General features: G+C 56.0%; 1 protein-coding gene across 1 annotated transcript; it reads left to right on the forward strand.

Moving 5' to 3' along the window:
• Window positions 1-4,216: 4,216 nt before the first annotated feature.
• LOC122914600 (actin-85C-like) lies at window positions 4,217-25,724 on the forward strand. The gene is made up of 8 exons (XM_044261234.1): window positions 4,217-4,330; window positions 5,684-5,812; window positions 8,820-8,930; window positions 12,824-12,908; window positions 16,342-16,503; window positions 18,231-18,419; window positions 20,477-20,658; window positions 25,581-25,724. Exons 1-8 carry the CDS (start codon window positions 4,217-4,219, stop codon window positions 25,722-25,724), a joined length of 1,116 nt encoding a protein of 371 aa, XP_044117169.1.
• Window positions 25,725-26,298: the final 574 nt, after the last annotated feature.

A 26,298-nucleotide genomic window follows, 5' to 3' on the forward strand; every position in this document is an offset into this window, starting at 1 on the left:
GAGGAACCCGGGACGGGCCCCACGCCAGAAGTCGCGTCTGCAAGAACAGTCATTCACAACCCCGTGCAGTGGTCCGGGCGTGTTTCTCCCCACTTCTGCTGAGACACCTTGGAAGCCAGCCAGGGGGATTTCCACGAAAGGAAGGACTGTTAACAGGAAGTGTGTAAGCATGGCACGTTCGGTTCCCTTCCAGCTCTGCGTGGCCTCGCGGCTGGGACATCACCGCAGGGAGCCTGGTGTCGTTTTCTTAAGAAAAACAGATAGGAGGGACGCCTGGGTGGCTCAGTGGGTTAAGCTGCTGCCTTCGGCTCAGGTCATGATCTCAGGGTCCTGGGATTGAGCCCCGAATCAGGCTCCTTGCTTGGGGGGAGCCTGCTTCTCTCTCCCCCTCTGCCTGCCTCTCTGCCTACTTGTGAGCTCTGTCTGACAAATAAATAAATAAAATATTTTTTAAAAAAGAAAAGAAAAGAAAAGAAAACCAGACAGGAGCCACTCTCCCCATCCTGTTTCCCATGAGAACCAGCCCCGTACCAAGGCATCAGGGATGGTTTGGCTCCGTGGGGGTGGGGCGGGAGGAGGGCTTCCCCGGAGCTTCTCCTGCACCGGCTCAGGCAATGTTCTGAGTCGCGGTCCCAGCGCACGAAAGGGTTCCGCCGTGTATCACTCTAAAAGGGAGCCGGGGTTCCGGGAAGTGTGCAGAGCCGCAGACCCATCGACGCTCTTCTCTAAGGATCCTCTTGAGACGGACTCCGCCTCAGCAGAAGGACTAAATGAAGACGCGGTCGTCTGAGCTCAGATGTGTCCGAAACGTGAGGACAGAAACGACCCCGCGTCTGTCGGTCTGCGCGTCTGTCCATGCACCTGTGTAAGTCTGTGCGCATCTGTATGTCCATCCATCCCGCGACGCACGCAGGCCCCTACAAGCACTTCAGCCTACTGACTTGTCTCCCCTTCCAGCCCACCCCCCACCCACTCTCACCACCCCGTCCTCCCTCATCTGGACAGTTGAAATCACTCAAAATATCCTGAGCTTAAGTGCTTGACGTTCTCGTCAAGGTCACCGTCTACGTGTGGACAGCACTTGACAGTTTATAAAACATGAGTTTTACATGAACGCGCTTCTCTCTGGTCCCACCCCTCAAGCGGACGAGGGACCCATCAGGCGCACCAAGGTCGCAGGCAGGAAGAATGTCCACGGAGGAGGGAAGCGGGCGGGCCGTCCCAGGGCCCCACGCTGCCGTTCACACCACATTGGTCTGACTTGGTTGAGGAAGTTCATGGCTCAGCGCAGAGCCCATATCCCCGATGGCAGCGGGTGGACAATATCAGCGACGTAACTTCTGATTCAAGAATCAGAGCCACCCTGATCGGTCTCCAGCCCCCGTCCCTCCGGGCTGCCTGATGGGCTTTATCTGCCCATCTTTGACCTTCATTAAGGAAACGTCAGAGCTCACTCGCTTGAACAACTGGCTCTCCCACTGGGCCCGGGGTCAGGACACAGGGTCAAGAGCACATCCTCCCTGTCGCCTGAGCCGAAGGTGGCCCCCTCGGGCAGCTCTGCACACTGCCTGGGGGATGGCGTGAAACACCGTAGCCCAAGAAACTGGGGATCGTTGTGGGGATTATTGTTTAGAAATGCAATGTGTGGGGCACCTGGGGGGCTCAGTGGGTTAAGCCTCTGCCTTCGGCTCAGGTCATGATCTCAGGGTCCTGGGATCGAGTCCCGCATTGGGCTGTGCTCGGCAGGGAGCCTGCTGCCTCCTCTCTTTCCCTCTCTGCCTACTTGTGATCTCTGTCTGTCAAATAAATAAATAAAATCTTAAAAAATTTTTAAAAATAAGTAAATGTGCAATAGTTTTCCGTGACATTTAGTTTCCAGATCACAACCGATCACGAGACAAGGATCGTTACTGTAGGCGAAACAAACCCCGCGGACCAGCCACAGCTCCAGGTTCCCGACACCCACGGGGCTTGCGTCACCGTCCGCGTGCGCCAGACGGAAAGCCCAGCTCAGCAGTAAGTGCCCGCGGGCTTGGCCTGACCCGAGGGCCCGTGGGCTTGTGACCGGCTCCGCCCTCTGCTCAGTGAGCCTCTCCCGGTCAAGCGAGCTCTGCCGGGACAGGCACAGACTCCGGCCCTCCCCGGAACAGGAGCTACAACCTTCAGGCAAAGTTACAAGAAAATGTACAATTGAATGAAAATGGACCGTGTTCTTTCCAACAGCATGTGACAGCTAGCGACGGGAAGAGAAACCGGCAGAACGAAGGGAGTAATCGTGACTGCTGGAAAGCCCTCTCTGGGCTGTGGGCCGCATCTCAGCCGAGGCTTGAGAAGGGCCCAGGAAGGTGGGGATGGACCCCCTTTCTCACAGCAGCAGGGGCCAGCGGCCTTGGCCCCGTCCTGTGGCTGCTGGAAGAAATTGCCACACACTGGGGGACTCTCAGCGGCAAGAACGCACTCTGTCCCCGTCCCGGGGGCTGGCCGTCTGAGGTGACAGTGAGGACAGGGCTGTAGCTTCTGGGGGCAGAAGGCAAATCTGCTCTGGGCATCCTTCAGCCCCCAGCCGCCGTCAGCGCTGTCGGGCGTTCCTGGACTCGCGGACCGATCGCTCTGGTCTCTGCCCGTCTCCACGTGACCTCCTGTGTGTGTCCACTTTGCTCCTCCTCAACAAGACCCCAGGCACTGACACAGGGCCTGCCCTCACGCATGGCCTCCTTCAGCCCGATGACGCCTGTCAAGACCAGATTTCCCAAGGTGCTGGGAGTCAGGACACCCACATGCCTCCTGGGGGGACACTAACCCACAACATTCCTCACGGGCCCTTCCCCTCCGCGATGGCCCCACACGGGAATGCCGTTGCTGCCATGGGTTTGGGAAAGGTCAAGAACACCATCCGGGGCCATCAGGGGCGTTTGACCGAGGAACGCCCGGTGGCCGTGGCCGGGCGTGGGCCGGGCCAGCTGCTTCCACCCACGCTGGTGTAACCACGGCGTCCCACAGGAGGGGGAGAGCAGTCTGCCAGGGTCTGAGCGTTCGCCAGTCGGACATCACGGTTAAGTCGTCGTGGCCTGGCGTGGGGCTCTGCGCCCAGAGACCGCGTGTACCAGGTGGTACCCGGTGACTCGGGAATGCTGATCACGTCGAGGAAAACGCCCACCACAAAACCACAGTTCAAACCTCCCCTCTGGGATAGATGGAACGTGTGCGCGTCGTGAGGACACAGCTCTGAGCATTCCACTGCCCCGGGTCCTGCCCCCACGGCTGTTCTCAGGCACCGGAAAGAAAGGGACCCCGTGTGGTTTGCAAGGACATTAAGGGCAAGCACCCTGCGTTCGCAATGGCCATGGGCGATTCGTAGGCTCTGGGAAGTGCTTTCTCCTTCCCCACACTGAGCTCTTATTTCCACGATGAATGTATACACAGACGTTCTCTACCTGAAAAGTAATGAAAATCGTCTTAAAGAGACAAAAACATTTGTGATGATAAAGGTTTCGTTAAAATGCTGTATTCAAAAGAGAAAATGGATTCGTTTATTCTGAGGGTAATCAATTTTTAAAAAACCAATAGATAATAGGTCTGCACTAATTATCAAAACATATCAGGGCAGCTGCAGGTGCAGGGGCTGGGGGGGACCGTGACTTTCTTCTCGGTACCTTCTCCTGCTTTCCAGACCTGCAGAGACGTAAGGGAGATGTCTGGAAGCAAAGGGAGGGGAGGGATCGGCTTCACCCTGGGGCCAGGAGCCCAGCAGGGTCCCTGGGAGAGGTGGGATCTGGGGTGGGGGCACAGGGAGAGCCTTCAGTGACCACCAGGGCCACCGGCTCCTCCCGGGGTCTCCCTGCCTAAAGCCTCTGGCTCAGTGAATGGGAAAGGAGGCGCCCGTGAAGCAGGTCATGGACTGCGCCAGAAAGCAGCAGAGGCCGCGTCCTAGCAGGAGCTCTGTACCCGGGAGCTCTGGAGCCTGGGAGCTGGCCCCAGCCCTGCCGTCCCCAGGCAGCTGCCCGCACATGGTCGTGGATACCTGCCCTCAGCACCCACACAATGGCTTGGCTCCGGCAGGGCCCTGCTCTAGGTCTGGAGAGACACCCGCTGTGCCATGAGGTCAGAACCCGTGTCCACCCTGGCCTAGCCCCTGCCCCTTGATCGAACACCTCGCAAATGGCACGAATGACCATGTTGTGTCTCCCGCAGCCCCGCCCGGGTCACGTACGACGCCATGAACGTGCCCCTCGTCTGTGACTACGGCTCAGGCTTCAGCAAGGTGGGCTTCTCGGGCACGGAGGCCCCCCGGGCCGTGTTCCCCACCATCCTCGGGAAACTTCGACACGACGTGAGTGGCTTCGACCTTGGGGGGGTGCCCGGTGCTGCCAGGGGGCTGTGTCTGTCCCCATATCTGTCTGAGGCCCCATGCTCTCCTCCCGGTGGGTCCCCAGGAGCGGGATTGCTGGCTTGTATGGCCATTCGGTATCTAAGAAATTCAGACTTTTGTGTCCAGATGTTCAGGATAAGTCACTCTTTCAGAAAGCTCATGCAGACTAATCCATCACATCTGCAGGCCGGATTCCGTGCTCGTCCTCCGGGCCTTCCCCGGGGCGGCACATGGGACATGGGACTGGTTCCCACCCACGTGGCCTTTGCAGGGTGATCTCCCGCCTCCCTTCTGGGGGCCCTGCCCCATCCCCACCGTCCCCCAGACACACCAGCTGTGAGCCCCCAGCTCACGCGAGGACCGTAAGTCCTCGGGTTGACACGAGCCTGGCGGTCCTACGAGGCAGGTCCCACAGTGTCCCTGCTCCCCGAAGAGGAGCCGGGAGCTCGAGAGGTGACCGGCCTGTGTCCCTGCGTGAGCACGTGACAGAGGCGGGACCCGCCGAGCTCGAGGCCGCGGTGCAGAGTCACGTCCTTGGGGAGTTTGCCCATCCTGAGAGGGAGCGGTGGGGCCACTGAGAGCCCCAAACATCATGGGGCCCAGGAGGCCCGCGCCCGGGCCCTGCATCGCTCGGAGCAGTTCCTGGCAACGTTTCTGATCAGGCAGCTTGGGTGAAGACGGACATTCCGACGTGCGACCGGCTGGGGGCCGGGAGCAGCATCCCTGCCCCTCTCTGAGTGCGTAACAGCAGGTGCCTGCCTCCCGGCTGGTGGGCGGACGGGGCTGTTTCTTCAAGACGACAAGCTCAGCGCCGAAGAGTGGGGGCCGCGGGGCCGGGAGACCCCCATGCGCTCGCCGCTCCCCGGCCTCAGCCCTCGGGTGACTTGGGGCAAATGGCCTCCGGAGCTCAGGTTCCTATTGTACAAAATGCAAGCGTGCACGCCACGTCGGGCCGCCGCTGAAGTGAGGGGGGGCCTGTGGGTGTGCTTAGCACGGCGTCCGGCCCATGGGCCGTGGGGAGCCACGGTGGAGACGACACCGAGGGCGGGGACCATGAGGAGTGTGTGTGTCCTGGGACAGCCGTACCAGAGTTCCAGGGACCGCTGGCCTCAAAGCCCATGTCCACCCGCAAGCAGACAAGGTGAGTGTCCTCAGGAGCTCTCCTACCTTGCAGATCATTTGCTAAAACCTCTTAGCGGCATCTTGAAATTGTGTTCAGGCTTGAGGCCACGGCAGCCAGTGCTGTGACCTGGAACAGTCCCCCAGTGGGACATCAGGGCTCTGAGCCCATCGGTCCTGGCCTGTGTCTTTCAGAATCTGTTGGTGGGGATGGAAGAGGAAGACTGGTTCATCGGCGACGAGGCTCAGAAAAGGCGACGGGAGCTTAACCTGCAGCGTCCTGTCTCCCGGGCGACCGTCACTAACTGGGACAACATGGAGAAGGTGGGCTTCGCTTCCATGGTGGGGGATGAGCTCCAGGATGTTCGGTGGCGTTCCCGCTGTCCTGGAACCTGGGGAGGCAGGTGTCCCGGCCTCCGGGGCTCTCCGTCCCCGCATACTACATCACGCTCCTGACTACACAGGTTGTGGAGTCAGACCCCTGAGCCTGAATCCTGTCTCTGTGACTTACTCTCTGTGTCATTTCGGAAAAGGAACCCTCCTCCCTGGCCCTGTGTTTCCTTATCTGTAAGAAAGGGGTCTAATTCTTCCTTGTGCGTCACACTCGTGCAAGGATTGAAGGAATGACGGACAAGGAATCCCTACTCCACGCCACACCCAGGACGGCCGTTTAAAAACCGCAACAATAGAAAATGGCAAGCGGCGGCCTCAGGACCTTGTGTGTGGCTGGTGGGAATGTAAAATGGTGCAGCCCCTGTGGGGCACCATATGGTGGTTCTTCCAAAAGTTAAAGGACTGAAAACAAGGACAGGAAGAGACATCTTCATACCCATGGTCAGTGTGGCGTTACTCACCACAGCCAAGACACGGGAACGAGTCAGGTGCCCATTGGCAGACGGACGGGGGAGCAAAATGTGCTGGATACGTTGGGCGGACTATCACTCACCCTTGAAAAGGAAGGACGTTTGGACACCGGCGACAACATGGCTGGACCTCGACACGACGCTCCGTGAAATAAGCCCGACAAAAAAAGGATAAGCGCCGCACGATCCCACCCTTAGTCGGCAGATTCACAGAAACAGAAAGCAGGCGGTGGGTGCCAGGGGCTGGGGGAGCGGGGATGGGGGTTAGGGCTTAAGGGGGACAGAGTTCTAGTTGAGGACAATAAAAAATTCCTGGAGACGGGAGGTGGCAATGGCTGCGTGGCCATGTGAAGTGCTTCATGCTGCTGACGTGTACACTTTCTTAAATGGTTAGATCGGTCAGTTTTATGGTGTGTGTATTTTACTGTAAGAATAAAATGCCTTAGTCCAGCACAGTACGCATGTAATGAGTGTGGCTATTGGACGACTCTGTCTCAGGATCGGAAGGTTCTGATCCGGGTCTCCGTATATGGTGGACGCTCGCATGCTCCCTGGGAAGAGAGATTAACTTTCTGTGCCTCACAACAAGCCATCCCGAAACTCAGAGGCTTAAAACACCGATGGCCGCCGAGTACCTCTCATGGTTGCTGTGGGTCAGGAATCTGGCAGGAGCTCCGTTGGGTGGTTCTGGCTTGGGGGTCCCTCGTGAGGCAGCAGTCAGGGGTCGCATGGGACCGCACCATCCGAAGGCTCGACCGGGGCTGGAGGAGACATGACCAAGGCGGCGTCCCGTGCGGCCGGCAAGGTGGTACTTCCTGGGGACCCTCAGCAGGGCCTCTTGAATGTCCTCACGGCCTGGTGGTTGGCCTCCCACAGAGGGAACAGTCGAGTGGGTCGACATGAAGGCTGCAACGGCCGTAGGCCGCAGCCCTGAAGGCCACGTGCCCTCGCTTCTGCCGTACTCTCTAGGTGACACAAGCCAGCCCTGGTTTGGCATGGGCAAGGTCTGCCCCAGGCTGGATGCCGGGAGGCGTGTGTCCCTGGGGGCCGTCTTGGAGGGTGGTTGTGGGAGGGTCCCTCCCAAACGCTCTTCTTATCTGCACAGCTGAGGTGGTGGCTGGGGCGTGACCGCAGCCCTCCAGGAGTGTGTGGAAGGGGATGCAGAAACTGAAGCGGTGTAGACAGATCTGGAGTGCGTAGCCCACCAGCTCGGGGGACCCCGGCCACCTGGGCTGCGGCTTCCACCCTTCCTTCCCCACCCGGTCCCATCATTGAGCCCTATAGAATGGACTTCCTGCGCTTCTTCATCTGGTTCCGGCCCTTGGTTCGGTTCTTGCCCGAATACCAGGATCATGGCAACAGTCCTCCCCTTGGGGCCGGTCCCCCTGCCTCACCCCTCAGTTCACCCCCACACAGCCTGCTGAGTGCCCCTCCTCCATCTGATCCTGCCACATCCCTGCTCCCATCCGTCCGCGGCTGGATGTCCAGCCACGAGCCCACCCCTCTGGCTTTTGCTGTTTGCCAGGCACCTCTTGTTTGTGCTTCGTGGCCCGGCCCCAGGCCCCCCTTTGCTGAGACGCTCCCCTCCCCAGAACTTCCCCCAGGGAGGGTGTCCCTGACTTCTGTTTTCGATTCTTCATGGAGCCTCCCTCCCCAGAGGCAGGCAGGACCTTTGTCCAGAATAACTAATCATTGCTTCTTGAACACTCTGCTGGGTGCTATGGCCTGAACCGTGTCCCCCAGTTTCCTCTGTTGGAGCCCTGACCCCCAGCACCTCAGAATGTGACCGTATTTGGAGATGGAGTCCTAAAAGATGCAATTAAAGTAAAATGAGGTCACTAGGACGGACCTTATATGATCTGACCGGGGTCCTTCTAAGAAAAGGACATTAGGACACAGATGCCCACAGGAGGACAGCCCCGTGAGGACACAGGGAGAGGACAGCTGTCCACACACAAGGACAGAGGCCTCAGAGGACCTGGCCTGGCTGACTTCCCGCCTCCGGGCCTGGGAGACAATAATTCCTATAGTTTAAGCTGCTCGGGCTGTGGTACTTGTCATGGCAACCACAGGAAACAAATGTCCTAGGCTTTCTACAAACGTCCCGTGTGGTGATCAGTGATGTCCTCGTGATCCTCTAGGAGGAAGGGAACATTTTCTGTTTTAAAGATGAGGCAACGGCTCGTCAACTCGTCGCTCGTCTGGCGCCCGCCTGACCACAGTCCACGCCGCCTGTCTTGGGGCTCGTGTCCGCGCTGTTTGCCCCCCTCCCTGCTCGGGGACGGCGCACCGCGGAGGATCTGTGTCCCGTCCGCAGCCGCGCTGTCTTTCCTGCCGTGAACCCCACAGCGAACCCCACAGTTCTATCTGCTACTGCAGAAGCCGCTTGCGGTGTAGACAGGCTCTGCCCCCTTGCCGGAGCTGGGCCGGGGCTCACCGAGACACCGTGTCGCCTTCTCTCGCCGCAGATTTGGCATCACTCCTTCTACCAGGTGCTCTGCATCGCCCCCGAGCAGCATCCTCTGATGGTGACCGAGCCACCCTCAAATCCGATGTCCAGCAAGGAGAAGATGTCACAGGCAAGGGGCTGGGTGCTGGGTGGCAGGGCCGGGGAGGGCAGCGGCTCCGGCCCCCTCCTGAGCCTCGGGATGCCCTCGGGGCGTCACCTCTCTGCTGAGCAAGAGGCAGACAGGGGCCAGATCTTCCCCCTTTGACTTTAGCAGTGAGCATGATGGCCACCAGGGGAGAGTGCACCAAGGCGCAGCCGTGGGCGGCGAGTTTAATGTGACTTGTTGGGTTAGACCCAACGGCTGGGCTGTGGCAGGGCAATTCAAGTCCCGCTGCACGGACGGAGACACGGGCGTGCCTAGGAGCAAAAGTGTTAGGGCTGAGGCCGCAGGGCAGGGGGCTGGGGGACCCACTGCCTCTGACCTCAAGGCCTGACCTCACAGCCTCACCCTGGGTCCTGCCCTGTGGGGGGCCTGCTCGGAGGTCCAACCCTGACTCGAGAGCTCCCAGCTTCCCCCCTGCCCACTCTCCAGGAAGGGGGTTAGTGGAAGGGTGGAGAGATTGACCAGGTTGAACTGGATTGAACTGGTTCTCAGAGGTCGTTAAGGACAGACTGGTGGAAAAAGGAGGCTGTCCCCCCCGAAGGCTGCAGAGTCTTCCTTAGGGCTGGAGGGGGGTCCAGGTCGGGGGAGGGTGGCTGCAGGGGCTGCTGCTGGCTGTCCAGGTTCCAGTTACAACTAATGAGGACATCCGTGAACTAATTAAGCAAACAGCAAGTTTCCACCACCTGGCCCAGAGTCCCTGGAGCCCAGTGGCATCTCCTGCAGTGAGCAGCGACCCAAAGGGCAGGCCAGGGCCCACGCTCCCGCCTGCACGTGGAGGAGGCGTGCTCCGCGGCCCAGAAACAGAGCACCAGCAATCGGAGCACAGGTGTGAGCTGTGCCTTGTTTAAAACAAAGCCTGGAGGGGGCCAAGGAATCTTCCTCTGCACGCGGACGGGGAGATCACAGAAGTGGGCCACTGCTGGGCTCCACACGGACAGGGGCACAAAGCCCATGGCCTTGAAACGGCAGGAATCCGATCTGAGAACCCCATGTGCCCATCAGGGACCCAGTGAGCTGGGGGAACAAGAGAGAAGCAGGGTTGTCTCCTGCGGGAGGGGGATGTGTGAATCCCAAACTGTCTTAGGTTTCTCCAGAGAATCAGAATGGTGGGACACACACACACACACACACACACACACACACACACACACACAGAGAGACATAGAAAGAGACGTGGTCTACGGGATTGGTTCGTGTGGTTATGGAGACTGACAAGCCCCAGGATGTGCACAGGGAGTCAGCAGGCTGGAGCCTTCTGGTCTACTCTGATCTTCAACTGATTGGATGAGGCCCACCCACCCTGGGGAGAGTAACGGGCGTTACGCCATCTGTCCATCTAAATGCTCATGTTACCCCCAAACACCCTCATAGACACCCTCAGAATGACTATCGGCCGCTTGTCTGGGATCCCCAGGCCTCCGTCAAACTGACACCTAAAATTAACCTCGCATGAAATATCGTATGGGCCCCCCAGCCTGTCTCTGGCCCTTCCCCACCTCTCCTGGGCCCACTGCCTGCCTGCCTTTCTGCCCTCACTCTCTCTGAATTCACCCCCTAATTACATCAAGATCCCAGTAGGAAAGCAGAGGGACCCTCACATGGGGCCGTTCTGGGGAGACTTTATCGAAGAGATTACATACAAAGGCGAGCGTAAGTTTTAACACAGCGACGGGAGCTTGTGCAGAGTTCTGGGCCAGTAATGAGGAGCCGTTGTCCCCTAAACTTGGCAGAGCCACAAATGGTTCGGAGCCCTGAGAGGGCCTCTGCCAGGAGCTGTGGCCTTGGAGGGAGCAGCAGGGAGGGAGCAGGGACATCCCCTCTCCTGACTCCCTCAGACCTCCCTCCGGGTCCCTGTGGGCGGAACCCTGTGGGTTGCCCAGGGCAGGGGAGCCTCTGACTACAGCCCAGGGCAGAGAATGATCTAGAAAGGTGGGACTTGTGCACGAGGATGGAAGGCAGCCTCCCACAGTCTGAGAAGGGCAGGGCGGGCTTCTCCGGGAGTAAATCTGCATTAGCAGGATGGCTGGGGCAAGTCCCAGCAGAGAAGCTGAGGACGGGAGCAGCCTGGGGTACAGGGAGGAGCCGGATTCTGGCCCCGGCTCTCCCAGCCTGTGTGACCTTGGGCGGATTCCTCCCCACGGTGTCTTAATTTCCTTATCAGAAGGATGATAAGAGAGATGAGTCGATGCCCTGGAGTGTGTGTCGCCGTGCTCTGTGTCCCTCGAGCATTCAGTAGATGCTGCCTCAGTGCCCTCATCTGTAAGACGCAAGTCCGACTGCGGGATCCCCGAAGACCCTTCCAAGCTCTGTGACCTCTGGCCTCAGGCCAGTGTGAATAGGCGGGAATCAGTCTCTGCATGAACACGTGTTTTTGCTTCTCGTGGGTAAACCCCCAAGCCCGCACAGACAGCTACCCCCAGACACGAGCTCAGTGACCCCAGCAGCGAGTCGCACACCCAGGGATGGACCAACTCCGTGCAATATTGTCTGAAATGCTGTCTTTCCTGGGCTTCGGGGTCTTTGCTAGAGGGCAGCTGGTTCACTTCTTCAGCATCCCACACCCCAACCCCTTCCCTGCTGGTCCTGTCCCCCTCCAGGGCCATGGTAGACCTGCCCTACTTGCCCCAGAACTGGGTACCGAACAATGAGGGACAGTCCCCATGCCCAAGAGCCAATCCATAGGGATCCCTCCAAACCCAGCTAAGCACCCTGCTGGCCGTCCATCAGATCGCCCTGACAGCTCCAGCTGGCTGACACCCTGTCCTGACGTGCAACCCTTTGGTGGCCCCGCCTGACAGGCTTGGAGCTGTGCCTGACACAGTTTGCTGTTCAGTTGTCCGAGGGACTGTGTGCTGGTCCCCATCAAAAGAACCTTGAGGGGTGCCTGGGTGGCTCAGTGGGTTAAGCCTCTGCCTTTGGCTTAGGTCATGATACCAGGATCCTGGGATCGTGCCCCGCATCGGGCCCTCTGCTCAGCGGGGAGCCTGCTTCCCTCTCTCTCTGCTGCCTCTCTGCCTACTTGTGATCTCTCTCTCTCTCTCTGTCAAATAAATAAATCAAATCAAAAAAAAAAAAAAAGGAGGAGGAGAAGAAGAACTTTGAAGTCTTCTAGACCCCAGTGTCCCCACCTTGCGGAGAATCATTTCCTCATCAGCCAACTTCACGGAGGCAGTGCCCTGCCTACCACCCCGCCACCTCCTCCCTAACATTCTTGTCTGCTGGTCTCCCATGTGTACGGACAACATCCATAATAAGGGGGACGCCTTGGGCAGCCGAAGCAAGGATGTGTCTCCCCGCCCGCGCCCTCAGCCCCGTGTGCAGTCAGTGCCTAGGACAGCGTTCTGGACCAAGCTGTGTGTGGACTAAGCGTCTGGTGCGCAGGTAGCACACAGTAATGGAGAGTTTGTGGTCTGTATCATAAAACAAGTAAATCACCCCATGTCTAAGTGTTGGGATTCGTGTAACGTCTGCCTGTCGTCTAAGAGCAGAAAGAACAGAAGCGAGGAGGGGGCAATGTGGACTCCGTAGAGGCACTGGGAGTTCAGCATCGTCCGCATCATGATGACACGGTGGCCGAGAAGACGATGGAAACCCCTCAGTCCCGTGACGGTCTGTGGGTCTGCCCTGTAGGGTCCCTGGGAAGGGTGCAAGCCCACATTACAGACTGGGAAACAGCGCCCCAGAGCTCCTGCGCCAGAGCTGGGATGAAGGCCGGTCTGCGCTCTGACTCCGTGTCTGGCTCTCTGGGGGAGCCAGGTGCCCCTGCAGAGGGGCTCCGAGTGTCCTAGAACCAGGGGCAGACTCACCAGCTCTTCCGTACACTGGCCTGACAGCCACTGCTTCCCGTTCCTTCTCCACAGATCCTGTTTGAGACCTTCAACGTGCCTGCCCTGCACTTAGCCAACCAAGGAGTCCTGTCCCTCTACGCCTCCGGCCAGACCTCTGGTGAGTGGCCCTCTTGAAGCCCACGCCTGTCCCCTTCCTCCCTGCCAAATAATAAATAAAGAGAAGGGTCCACAAGACACACCGTGCGCGGCCCTCCTCCCAACGGCCCTCCCTTCCTGGATAAGCCATTTGTTTCCAGTCATCTCACATTGTTCCGGAACAGCTTCATCGAGGTGTCATCGGTGTGCACCTAAGTCCGAGTGACGAAGGCGCGCAGTGTGAGAACTCTCGACGTGTGCACACACTCAGGCTGCCGTCAGATCAGTCAAGATAACAGAAGTATTTGACGCTCCTAGACGTTTCCCCCCACTCCCCACGCTGCCCCGCTCCAATCTGTCCTCACATGAGTCTGCAAATTCTGGAATTTTGTACAAACGCTGTGGGGTATGTTCTCTTTTGTCTATGGCTTCCCCCTCCCCAAAATAATTCTTTGGAGATTCATTTGTGCTGCCGTTTATATCAATAGTGCATTTTTTTGTATCGCCAAGCAATATACCATTGTGTGAATGCCCCGTACTTTGCAGATTCATTTACCTACGGATGGACAGTTGGGTTCTTTCCAGTTGGGAGTTACTATAAATAGTGCTGCTGTGGGTATTTGCCTGTAAGTCTTTGCATGGACATACGCTTTCATTTCACTTGGGTAAAAATACCTAGAAGCCAAATGATTGGGTCAGAATGGAGGAGTATTTTAACTTTTTAAAAAATCCACCAAGCTAGCTCCCAGCATGACTGCACACTGGGCTTGCGTTCCGCTAGCCTCGTGAGCGTGGCGTGGCCAGTGTTCTTCGTGGCAGCCCTTCTAGCAGGCACACAGGGCATCTCGCTGGGGTTTTGACCTGTAGGTCCCTGACAAGCAGGGGCAGGGAACGTGCCTTTGGGTGCTAATTTGACACCCCCTTGTATCTCTTGGTGCAGTATCTGTTCATATGTTTTGCCAGATTTTCACGAGTTCTTCATCTTTTTTTTTGTTTTGTTTTTAGGATTTTATTTACTTATTTATTTGAGAGAAAGAGAACGAGCACACGTGGGCGGGGGAGGGGACAAGCAGACTCCCCACATCCTGACCTGAGCTGAAATCAAGAGTCGGATGCTCAACCCGCTGAACAACCCAGAGGCCCCTGAGCTGTTCTGTTCATCTTTGAGTTTTGAGAATTCTTTGTGTATTCCCAGTACAAGTCCCTCACCAGGTATATGTTTTACAAAGACTTGCCCCTGGTCTCTGGCTTGGCTTTTCATTTTCTTCAGCATGTGCTTTGAAGAGCTGAAGTTTTTAATGTCACTAAAGTCCGATTTACCCCTTGTGTGTGTGTGTGTGTGTGTGTGTGTTATGCTTTTGGTATAATACTCTAAGAAACACACACTGAACCCAAAGCTTTTCTGCTATGATTTATCTCAGTGTGGAATACAGATGTGTATATAGAATATGGTACGAATCGAGTGTTTTTCTGGTGCACATAGATGTCCGGTTGTTCCCACACTATTTGTTGAAAAGACCCTGCATTCTTCACTAAATTATCTCCGTGCATTTTTGGGAAAATCAGTTGTCCATATACATGTGGATCTAGTTCTATACTCTGTTCTGTCCCATTGATCGATTTGTCTACCCGTAGGTTGATACCACATTGTCTTGTTTACTGGAGCTTAATAAGTCTTAAAATAAGGTAATAGTGCTATACCTTTTGTCTCTTTTTAAAAAAAAATAACATTTTGACCATTCCAGGTTCCTGAATATAAATTTCAGAATCATTTTGTCAATTTCTACCAAAAAAGTGTCTTTGGGTTTTGATCAGAATTTCGTTGAATTTATAAATCAGGCTGGGGAAAACTGACATCTTAACAACATTGTGTCTCCTGAGTAATAAATATGATATAACTCCCAAGTTTTCTTAATTTCTCTTGGCAGTAGTTTGCGCTCACAGTGTAAAAGTCGTAGAAATCATTCATTGGATTTGTTCTAAGTATTTCATCAATTTGATTCTATTATAAATGGTAACTTTATTTCAATTTCTAATTGGGCAGCACAAGTATATAGAAGTACAATCGGCTTTTGTATACTGATATTGAATGCTGGCACCCTGACTAAACTCATTTACTAGTGCTGGTAGGATTTTCTGCTTAGGCAACCATGCCGTCTGTAATTTTACTTCTTTACTTCCAAACTGGGTGCCTTTTAGTGTGTACGTGTGTGTGTGTGTGTTTCTTGCCTCATTGCTCTGGCGAGAATCTCCACTGCAACACTGAATCAAAGCGGTGGGAGCAGACATCCTTGCCTTGTTCCTGACCTCAGAGGGAAATCATTCATTCTCCCTGAAAGACTGAGAGCCTTGATAGCTGTAGGTTTTTCTAGGTTTTTCACTGATGTCCTCTCTCAGTTTGAGGAAGTCACCCTGTGTTCCTAGTTTGAGGAGAATGTTTTTCTTTTTAAATCATGAATGGAGGTTGGATTTTGTCAAATGATTTTTTTTCTGCTTCTGCTGATCAGATCATGTGGAACGTTCCCTTTTATTTCTTTACATGGTGAATTACATTAATTGATTTTTGAATATTAAAACAACCTTGCGGTCCTGAGATAAAACCCATTTGGTCATGACATGTTATCCTTTGCGTATATTTGCTAAAATTAAGAGTTTTGTCTCTGTGTTTCCGAGGGATCTTGGTCTGCCATGTTCTCTCCTTGTGATGTCCTGTCTCTCGGGACCGTTGAGACCATCCTTTGTTGTTTGGTGCCCAGTATCTTGAAAACTATTGTTTCCTGTATTTCTGTTTTAGGTGTGTATGGGGGGGACCGACTCTTTGTTCCCTACCTTACTTAGCTAGATGAGGAAGTCTCCTTGACTCATTTTTGCTTCATTTTGAATGTGAAATCCTTGGTTACCAGATCCAGCACGTGAAAGAGGTCAACCAGCCAGACCTCTGATCTGCTCTGGGTGGCGCCGTGAATCACCATTTCACACAAAGTGAAGCCTGGGTTTCCATGACCACAGCACTTTTGGACTAGCACAGAGAGATGTAGTTTGCTTTGCTGACCGAAACATGTGCCCCTCCCACTGCATCCAGACTCTTCTGCGATCCAGGTGCCACCCAGAGAGTCCCAGCTTCCTGCATCGATACCCAGATTTTTAGGGAAAAGCTGTTAAGAGCAGAACATTCATCTTCCTCTTCTACCCTTTGGCAACTGCTGCTGACATCTGTATGTCTGGTTTAACAAGAATATTTGCAGGTTTTCTGTCCAAACCAGTTGGTCCCTGGTCTGGTCTGGATAAGCTTTATCCTTGCACGCTGCCCTACAGAAGAAAGTTTTCTCCCTAGGCCCTTTGCTTTCCCTCCAATGATTCCCCCTTTACCCTCTCTTCCTGCAGGCTTGACAATCGACAAGGGATGTCATGAACCCTGCCTTATAATGCTGGTGTGTTCTCTTTGTTGTGTCTAGGAACAACTATTGAATCTGGAGAAGGAATGACATACTTTGTGCCCATCATTGATGGCTGTCCCCTGCATCAGTCGACCATCCAGATGGACATAGCGGGCCAAGACCTAACATTGTACCTCCTGCAACTATTGACAGACAGTGGGCACTCGCTGGTGAGCAGAGGTAGGACGTTGCTCTTCTTGGCCAGGTGATCCGGTCCCTGGGGTGTAATATTGCCCGCTTGGCTTACTTAACCTGTAGCCCTCAACTTGCAAAGCTAAAGCTACTTAAACATGGTTCAAGTTTTACAAACAGCTCCATTTAGTGATTGTGATGGTGGTGGTGATGGTGGTGAAGCCGAAATCTATGCCTCTCCCGCTGCAGTCACTAGTGGTAGTGGCGATGGTGCTGATGAGGATGACCACGGTGTTGATGGTGACAGTGACGATGATGACTGGTTAAGCTTTACACAGTGCTTACTTCGTGCAAGACACTTGGCTGAGCAAACACTTCACGTACTACCTGTCATTGCTTCATGCTCTGACACCAGGAGGGGGATTAGTTATCTCCCCTGCAAGAGGAAGAGGCTTAGAAGAAGTAGGTGACTTCAACATCCCATGACTAGCAGGTGTATCCCCTGGGATATGAACCCAAGGACTCCAGATGAGGATGCGTCTGTTCCACTTTTCACCCACTTCCTGCGCTAGGTTCCCAGACATCTAACTTGCGTGACACCCGTTCCCCACTAGCCTGCAGTGGTCTTCCCAGGCCAGAGGTCTGTGTCCAAAGCCACACAAAGTATGGAACGCTTCAGAACAGCAGTGATTAGAAGAAAGCAAGGGGAAGTGAGAAGGATCAGCCAGGACAAAGGCAAGCACTTTGTGGACAGCTCACACTTACCAAGATCCTATGTGCATTGTCTCATCCCATCTGCATGGCCATCCTGGGAGAGGAGATTAATCCCAATCTTAGAGATGAGGAAAGGGAAGGCTAACAAGAGAGCGAACTTGCATAAAGCCAGATTTGGTGAATGGCAGAGGCAGGATTTCAACCTAGGTTCGTCTCACCAAAGCCCAGAGCAGGTGAGGAGGAGGGAACTTCCAGGAGATTGCAAGGTCCCAGAAGCCAGGGAGCGAGAGGGGAGAGATAAGGGAGCGGCCGGCAACACCAGCTTCTGGAGGGCAGAAGCCGAGGAAGAACTGAGCAGAGTGGCAGGGTTCTGGAAGAAGGAAGGCAGGACGGACGCAGACGGAGCGGTTTAGGGGGAAGGGTGGAGGCCGACGCCGGGTGTCAGTGGGCTGAAGAATCGGGGGGATTTCTAGGCAGGCAGGTGCTGGGAGCTCTGATCCAAATTCAAAAGTAGTGGTAGGCAAAATAGAAAACCGTAACACCGAAAGACATTCCAGGCTCTAAATCCCATGGTCAGCCACCCAGAAGGTGGGAGGGTGTGACCTTCCAGATGTTTCCGAGTCAGGGGGCCTGGCCAGCTTGGGCGGTTGTCCACAGGAGGGGGCGGCTGGGAGCTGTTTGCAGCCGACCTTCACAGCAGGTCGGCATGGGCGCGCCCACAGCAGCCGGTACTTCAACAGATGCCAAGACTGGGTTTGATTTTCCAACCCCCTAAGAACACACACCGTACACAGTAGAAATCAACGTAGGATGCTGATGTTTCCCAAACGCTGGTGTCACACTTTAGGACCCTCTGATCCACCATTCTCGTCCACAGGCCTGGGCCCCAGCACACGGCACAGACCAAGAGCGGCTGGGATCTGAGCTGGACGCGGGAATGAGTTCTGTGATCCTGGCGCCGCGTCCCCACCCGGAGGAGCCGAGTCTCCAGGAAGATGCTCCCTGGGGGACAGAATGTTCCTGCGAACCATCCAGGTCACGCCCTTTCCTGTCCCCCATAGGTGACTGGGAGTACATCCGGGACATAAAAGAAAAATGCTGCTACGTGGCTTCGGACTTCAAGAAGGAAAAAATGAAAGCCAGCTCTCCTTCCTACGCACGGAAGTTTCAGCTGCCCGACGGCCAGGAGATCACCCTGGGGCCGGAGAAGTTCCTCTGCCCCGAAGGGCTTTTCCAGGCAGACCTCATGGGTGAGTGGAAGGAAGGGACCCGGGTGAGCCCAGACGCGGACCGCGGGGCCACAGGAAGGGGGACGGAGCCCAGCAGCAGGAGGGACCGTTGCTCCGAGTACAAGCTGGAGACCCTCTCAGAAGTGCTGGGACCTCCGCGGTCACTTACTAAGCGTGTGCGCGCGCCTGTGACTTCGGCGGCCCCTGTTCGTGGGCTGGAGGCCTCCGTCCCCTCACATCTGACGCCGTTCTGCTAGAGACGAGGAAACCCAGTGCAGAACACCGAACGGTGTCAGGTGTCCCTGGGTCCTTCGCAGGACCGCACGAGTCTTCCGTTACGTGTTAGTCCTACTCCCCCTACTCACAAAATCATTTGAAATATATAAATGGAGACAGATCAGGAGAGCTGAGACCATAGATCTGGAAGGACCTTCAAACGTTTGGCCGATGGAGGGATTTCTTTAAAAATTCTGGTATAGTGAACATGCAGTGTTGTGTCAGTTTTAGGCGTACAATATGCTGACCCGGTGACGCTAGACATCCGCTGCTGCTCCTGACGACAGGCGCACCCCTTCGTCCCCACCTCCCGCTTCCCCATCCCCCGCTCACCTCCCCTCTGCGGACCATCCGCGAGTTCTCTGCAGCTAAGGCTCTGTTTCTTGGTTTGTCTTTCTGGTTTTTTTCCCCCCTCCCTTTGTTCATCTGTTTTGTTTCTTAAATTGCTCATTCATGTGAAATCACAGGATATGTGTCTTTCTCTGATTTATTTCACTTCGTCTTACACCTTCTAGCTGCATCCGTGTTGCTGCCAATAGCAAGATTTCTCTCCTTTTTATGTCTGAGTCGTAGTCCTTTGTGTATGCGCGCTTCCCCTTCTCTGCAGCCTTGTTTACGAAGGCCAGACTGGGAAAGCAGCCGCACTGATCCGGACGTCTTAAACAAGAACTCAGTTGGCTAAGTTCCCCGGCAGGCAGGACAGGATGGGAAAAAAGCGATGGATTATAAAATCCCCATTGACTGGCAAGATTTCCAGGTTGTCACAGAAAACTAAATATTTCTTGGAATCAATTTTTTAAAATAATTGCTGACATTTATAAGAGACGGGGGGAATAGAAGGACTAAGCCACTTCCTTGGGATGCGTGCCTTGTAAGGACATGACTTTTACACCTAGTGTGGGTGAGCAGGTGAAAAGCGTCCCTGCTTTTCCCGTTGGACTATGCAGGAGACAGAGATTTCAAACATGGCACGTGCCCCCAAAACATTAAGTGGACCCATGCAGCCGACACTGAAGGGAGTCCCTCCCCTGCGGTGTGAATTCACATCCCCCACCCCCCCGAGTCTGGGTCGACCTCAGTGAGCAGGGACACAGCTGACACCTTGACAAGAGTGGAGTTTTTGCAGCCTGAGCTCGTGCTCGCTGGACCTGCCACGTCCCGGATGATTCCAGAAGGCCCACCGTTGCAGACTTCACCCCGAAGCTGCACAGGAGGTAGACGCTATCCCACACGAGGAAATCGAGGCACCGTGCCCCTGTCTCTAAGGGCTGCTGCCATCAGAGTTGTGTTTGAGTATAGGGACTAATGATGAGTCTGGAAACAGTGTTAAGTCGACACATTGTGGCCATCATTCCAGAACGGACACAAACATCAGTTCCTTCTGTTGTAAGCCTGAAACTAATACAATGTTGGTGCCAATTATACCTCACTAAAAAGTTAATTTTTTTTTTTTAAAAAAAAGGAGGAATCAGTATAATTCTTCAGGCCACCTGAGCAAGTAATCGATAGCATGGCATTAAAAGTAATAACCGCCAGTCACATTCGGATACACACCACGTTGGAGGACAGCAGAGAACGGATACTTAGTTACCCGGCTGCTGGCTGTTGAGGCCCAGGGTTGTGCCATGTTGTTGAAATCCGTTAGAACCCTGGGGTCACGGTGCTGGTGTCTGCCCCACCCCCACCCCCCAGCTCAGTCTGCCCCTTCCTGGAGCCACGGAGGAATGAGCCTGAGGGTGCTGCGGGCTGAATGCCCGGTCCCCACGCCTCTGCCTCCCCCTCCCGTCCCCACGTCTCTACAGGGAGAAACAGCCTGGGCATCCACATGAAGGCCTTCCGGAGTGTCAGCTCCTGCAGCCCTGCCCTCTGGAAGATTCTCTTTGGCCACATGGTTCTGTCCGGCGGCACCGGCTGCTGTCCCGGCCTGCGCTTCCGGCTGCAGAGGGAAATAGCCGCCCTGGTCTCCCCCACCATCAACGTGAAGGTACGGTGTCCCCCCACCCCCGACCCTCCCTTTGGAGACTTCCTGCGTTCAGGTCACAGATATTTCTAGAATCCCAGGGTTCCTGGTGTGCCTGGCACGTGGGCGGGGGCTTGGGGAGGGATCCGTGAACCGAAGTCAGGAGAATCCGTGGCTTCCATTCCAGTCGGGGGAGGGAGCCGTAAGCAGGACAAGTCAACACGCTGGGAAATAGTGTGTTAGGAGAGGCTGTCAGCCGCCGGCTGGGGGGCAGCGAGGGGAGGAAGGGCGAGGCGTCAGAGTGGGTCCCCCAGAGAAGATGCTCGAAGGCGCAGAGGAGACACGGGGTATCTGAGCCAGCTCTGCCGGCCGAGGGAGCGGCCCCAGGGGCAGCCCAGGGCTCTGCCTCCAGAAAGAGGGGTCCGCAGGGGGTGGGGGGCTGAGAGCTGAGACGCTGCGTGAGGGTGGCTGGGCGGCCTCGGGGCCGACCGTGGGGGCGGGGCGCGGGCCGGCAGCTGCAAGGTGGGCCCGTGTTCCCGCGAGGGGCTCTAAGGCCAGGGAGACCCCAGGGAGGGACGTAGACCCGGAGAACCAGCTCAGGTGGCCGAGGCGGAGGGGAGGGGAGGTGACGGTGCAGACACAGACCCGCTCTCGGGGCGGGCGCAAAAGGCCCAGAGTCTTGCCTTAAAGCTGGTCACCTGCGGGAGGGAAGCGGGGACCCCGCCCGGCTCTGCCCCTGCACGGGCTTCCCGCCCCGCCCTCCCGTGTGAATTGTTCTCTATGTGTTTCGTTTTAAATGAACGGCCTCTATTTTTTAGGGAAGTGTTAGGTTTCCAGGTAAGTGGAGTAGAAGGAGTTCCCGCAGAGCCTCCCACCCCTGCCCGCGGCACGCACCGTCTCCGCGGCGACGCGCCTCTCGCCCGAGTTAGTTTGTCGCAGCCGGCGAGCCGACAGCCACGCGTCGCGGCCAGCCGGGGTCCGCAGCCGGGGTCCGCAGCCGGGGTCCGCAGCCGGGGAAGGCTCCTCTCGGGCTCGTACTCCCCGCAGGTGTGAGGGACGTGTGACGGCAGCTGTCCACGGTGACACGATGACCCAGAGTCCCTCCGCGCCCTGAGACCAGGACCGTGTCTACGCGTTCACCCCTGCCCGGCGCTGGGGTCCACCGGTCCCTCGCTGTCCCCTTGCCGTGCTTTCTCCGGAATGTCGTGGGCGTGAATCCCACAGCGGGCAGGATTTTCAGACTGAGTTCTTCCCAACCCCATTTTCCAAAACTGCTTTTCTTTTTTTGTAGCTCAGGGTCGTGGCAGAGAACATGTAAGCAAAGTCTGGGTCCCAGGTTTAGAATTTCCGGCCCCGTTCGCACAGTGAAGAGCGTCCCTTCCCCTCTGTCCCCTCTGGACCGAATCAGCTCCAGCACAAGCCCTGCCTGGCTGGCCGGGGCTGGAGGGACCGAGTCGCCCAGGCACTGTGGGTTCAATAATGGCCTCTCCCCCGTCAGCGACCCTGGGCCAAGGGCCGCCCTCCCCCCAGCTGTCCTCCAGCTTTGCTCTTTGCTCACTCCTGGCCTCACAGCCTCTGCTGCACACAGTGGCTCATCTCAGAGCTGGGCCTCGGGCTCCTGGACCAGCCGCACAGGTGCCCTTCATGGGTGCTTCTGCGGCGGGCTCGTGGGAGCCCCCGGCAGGGAGACGCCAGCTCCCTCGTGCCCTGTGGCCGGTGCTCACGGCCCCCCTTTGCATCCTCCCTGGGAGGGGGAGGTACGGGCACACAGCAGCCCGGGGGCGCAGGGGCTGAGCCGCTGTGTCGGAACTTCTGTCCCTCCAGACCCGTCGACTCCATTTCCCCGGACTCCACAGGACACTCTGCTATACACCCTCCTCCCCCCAGGGCCCAGAGGCAGGAAGTGTGGACGGACTGAATCCCATTCCCTGAGCTTCCCATCCCTGCCAGCCGGATTTCAGATCTGCTGGCAGGCAGGGCCCTCTCCAGGAGAACTTTCTGGCTCAGCCCTCAGGGTATCTTCTGCCACCTGCCCAGAGCCCCACCTGCTCTCTGGCATCCCCTCCCTTCCTCCCTCCGCCCCAGCCTGACTTGGTGGACCAGGGCGCACCGTGAGAGCAAGCCCAGAGCAGCCATCCTCTTTCCGGGTGGCGTCTGTCCCTCCTTCCCCCCGGGGCAGGCAGTCACTGGAATGACAGACCAGAATCGGGAACCCCGAGGAAAGCAGACTCTCCAGCTGGAACAAGTGGACAGGAGCAAGTTCTCTCTCTTGCACGGTCTCAGGCCCCTTGTGTGGATAGCGTAGGATGCCGCAGCACAGGGGAAACCACGACCCGCCCTCCTTCCTCCACACCTGCAGCCCCCGCCCGAATGCTCGCTGCCGCCCGCGCTGCTGTGAGAGCCGTGTGCCCCACCAGTAGTTCCTGAGTCTGCGGTGTGCCTCACCTGAGCGTAGGCTGCAAAGACGTCCGTGATCTTGGCAACCTACCGCAGGCCTGCCTCGTCACCCCCGCAGCCCGCCGCCCCCTCACTCCTTTGCAGGCGACATCTCAACCGTTCACCCCTCGGCCTCCCTGTGCAGGTCCTGCGCCCTTCGTGTGCTGGCCACTGCCCTTCTCTTGCCTCTTGAGAGCACTCGGGGCTGTTGCCCACAGTGAGCCTTCACTGAATGCAAATGTAAAGTATGGCTTAGCCCAGAACAGAAGGAAAGGGAGTGTCACATCCTGCCTTTGTGCAAAGCGACCTGACCCCCTCTGCTGTGGGAATTTGACTGCTCCCCTTCCCCTACAGCTGGGCTGAGCTGTGGACCAAGCTCTTCCATCCACCCCTCTTCTGAGTCCTCAGGAACCCCTCCCAGTACCCCCCAAACTTCTCGGCATGAGGCTGGAAGGTGCAACTGGTCCCCTTAACTGGGTTGAGACTCAGCTGTGCCACAGCCTCGTTCCCCCCATCTGCACTCTCCGTGGAAGGGACGGGAGGTAGAGCACGTGAAACCCTCCCTCTGAAGGAGAGAAAAACTCTGTCCCTAAAAGGAGCTCATCCTCCTTCAGAGAAGAGCTGGTTCCCACGAGGCCAACTTGGAAAGCCATCAAACCTCCCAGCAACCAGGATCCTGCTCGAACGACGTGCTTGGGATAAAACCTCAGTCGTGATTTCCCCTTATTTCTTTTGAATGGCTTTTCCCTTAGGATCCACTTCTAGATGTGGATTTCCTGAGCCAGAAATGTGTGCACAGCAAAAGCCTGTTGGAACCTACGGAGTAGCCGGGCTCTGGGCTGGTCGGCACAAGACAGACAGTGGTGCACCCGTGTCTGCTCGTCCTGGCATGGGGACAGAGGGCTGCTCTTTATTTATTTATTTACTTTGCCTTTTTGGAAATGGAAGGATAGTTGACCCACACGCCATGTTGACCCAGTGATGCTGAAAGTCTGTCTCTTGTGTTTGCTGTTACATTGTGTCAATGTTATGATCCCTATAGGCATGGCTGCCCCTGCTACCATGCAGCCCTACCCCAGGAGTACTGACTCTGCACCCGACCATCCTCACCTCGTGACTTATTCCTTGCCTAACTGGACACCTGGTCCTCCCTGGCTCCGCCCCGTTTTGCATGACACCATGGTTTTTAAGAGACTCATCCCAACTGAATGGATGGAAAGCAAATCATTTTTCTTATTTATTTCTGTAATGACTACTGAAGGTGACTCATTCTGCAAATGTTTCCCAGCTGTTTGTGGTTTTTCCTCTTTTTCGTCTATCTCTCTCTCTTTCTTTCTTTTTTTAAGCATATTATTGCTTATCTCAACCCTTTGGGCATTTTGTGTTGTGTTGCGTGCTTCCAAATGCATAAATGCACCCCCAGTTTGGGGCAGGCTTTGTTTGCTTTTGTGTGTGTGTCCAGAGAAGACACAGATGGAGTAGGTGACTCTTACAGGTGACAGCCTACTGGTAGCAGCAAAGACAGATGGGGACTCTGGGTGCTGGGGACTGGCTCTCTCCTCTACCCAATGCCTGACACTGAACGTGCTCTTTTTCCCCCTTCTGACACTTCCTTGTTTGTTTTTTTTCCTTTAAAATTTCTGCAATATTTCTTTTCCTTACCACCAGCAACAAATGCCTCCCAGCCAGGCAGGGTCCTGTGGTGCAACAGAGCGAGAATAACCGAACCTGATACCTTGTCCTCCATCAAGCCATCCTCTAGCCAGACCCTGGGCTTTCCAAGTCCTTGCTCCAAATCCCTTTTCCCCACTGACTCTGCAGCCAGGCGTTTGCCTTGCTGTTTTAGAATAAGGCTGTTCCGGTGTGGGGTGTCTACATGACTTTAGGAAAGTCTGTGAACGCAGGAGGACGGCACCTGTCTGTCCTTGAGCAGGGGCATTTAGCCTGGAGCCTCAGGGGTCCCACCTGGGGATGGGCGTGGTGATGTGTGGCTCCTCCCAGCACAGAGGGCTCTGGGCTTGGGTCGGAAGCCCCGCTCTCCCAGAATCAAAGGTGTCAGTCCTCGCCGAGCCTGAGTATGAAGCGACAGGGATCTCTCCAGGTTCTTTGATTCCCTGTGGGTTTTGTTGTGCTCCTCTGTATTTTCTAATTTTTCTGCAAAACACATATGCCTTCCACATAGACTTTGAATAAGTTGAAGATGTGTCATGTGATTTGGAGTGAGTCTGAGAGCCAAGGGTGAGTCCTTTCTGCTCTTGCCTCTCTTATCCTGTAGTTTAAACCACAGGCAGACATGTGGGGACCAACAAGCATCCTCGAAAATTGGCATAACCGGTATGTGCAGGGAGGGAAGAAATGACCATCCACTAGGTTTGCTCAGGGGCTGCAATTTTTTGTCCCAAATTTGGAGTAGTATTTTGATTCTGGCTTCTTCCCCTCTCTCCCCCAACCCTTCCATTCCTCCCCCTCCCCTTGCTCTCCCCCAACCCTTCGTCCTCTGCCCTGTCCAGGTGTCCAGCTGCCCCTCTTCCATACACAGCGCCTGGCTGGGCGGCTCCATCCTGTGCTCGCTGTCCACCTTCAAGGACATGTGGGTCACCAGCAAGGAGTACAAGGACATTGGTGCTTCTATCGTCAGGAGGAGAACCTTCTAATTTGTGGCTTTGTGTATCCCATCACTTGCCCCATCAATGCCAAGCCCAGGCTGAGCCCCAGCTTGGCTGAATTGATCAGAGCTCAGAACCAACTTGAATGTGGGGGGGGGGTCCTTCCTCGCCAGACTTCCATAGAAGTGGTCAATAAAGGACAGACGCTCTCTGTCTGGGCAAGGCTTGCAACATCTTGGGGCACTCACTCCGCTAACACAGGGTGGTGAAGGGGAGGGGATTTCTGTGGACCCCCTGGAGACCGGTCAGCACAGCTAAGTGTGTGACAGTAATGACGATCCCCCAGGCTCAGTGCCATAACCCAAAGTCTGTTCCCCCTCACGCTGCATGTCCGTTGATGGCCAGCAGGGCTCTCTCTAGCATCATCCTCACTCCAGAATCCAGCCGGCAGAGCAGACACTGTCTGGATCATTGTCATTTACTGTGGGTGAGCATAAGAGTGCCCTGGTGGGCCTTCCATGGGCCACGAAATGCTCCAGCCGGGCAGGGACACGGGGCACATCTGCTCAGTTAATTGGGCAGAACGAGTCACATAGCTCCAAACCACTTCTGGGACCAGGAG

The sequence above is a fragment of the Neovison vison genome, chromosome 7 (genome assembly GCF_020171115.1).
Source record: "Neovison vison isolate M4711 chromosome 7, ASM_NN_V1, whole genome shotgun sequence".
Taxonomy (NCBI): domain Eukaryota; kingdom Metazoa; phylum Chordata; class Mammalia; order Carnivora; family Mustelidae; genus Neogale; species Neogale vison.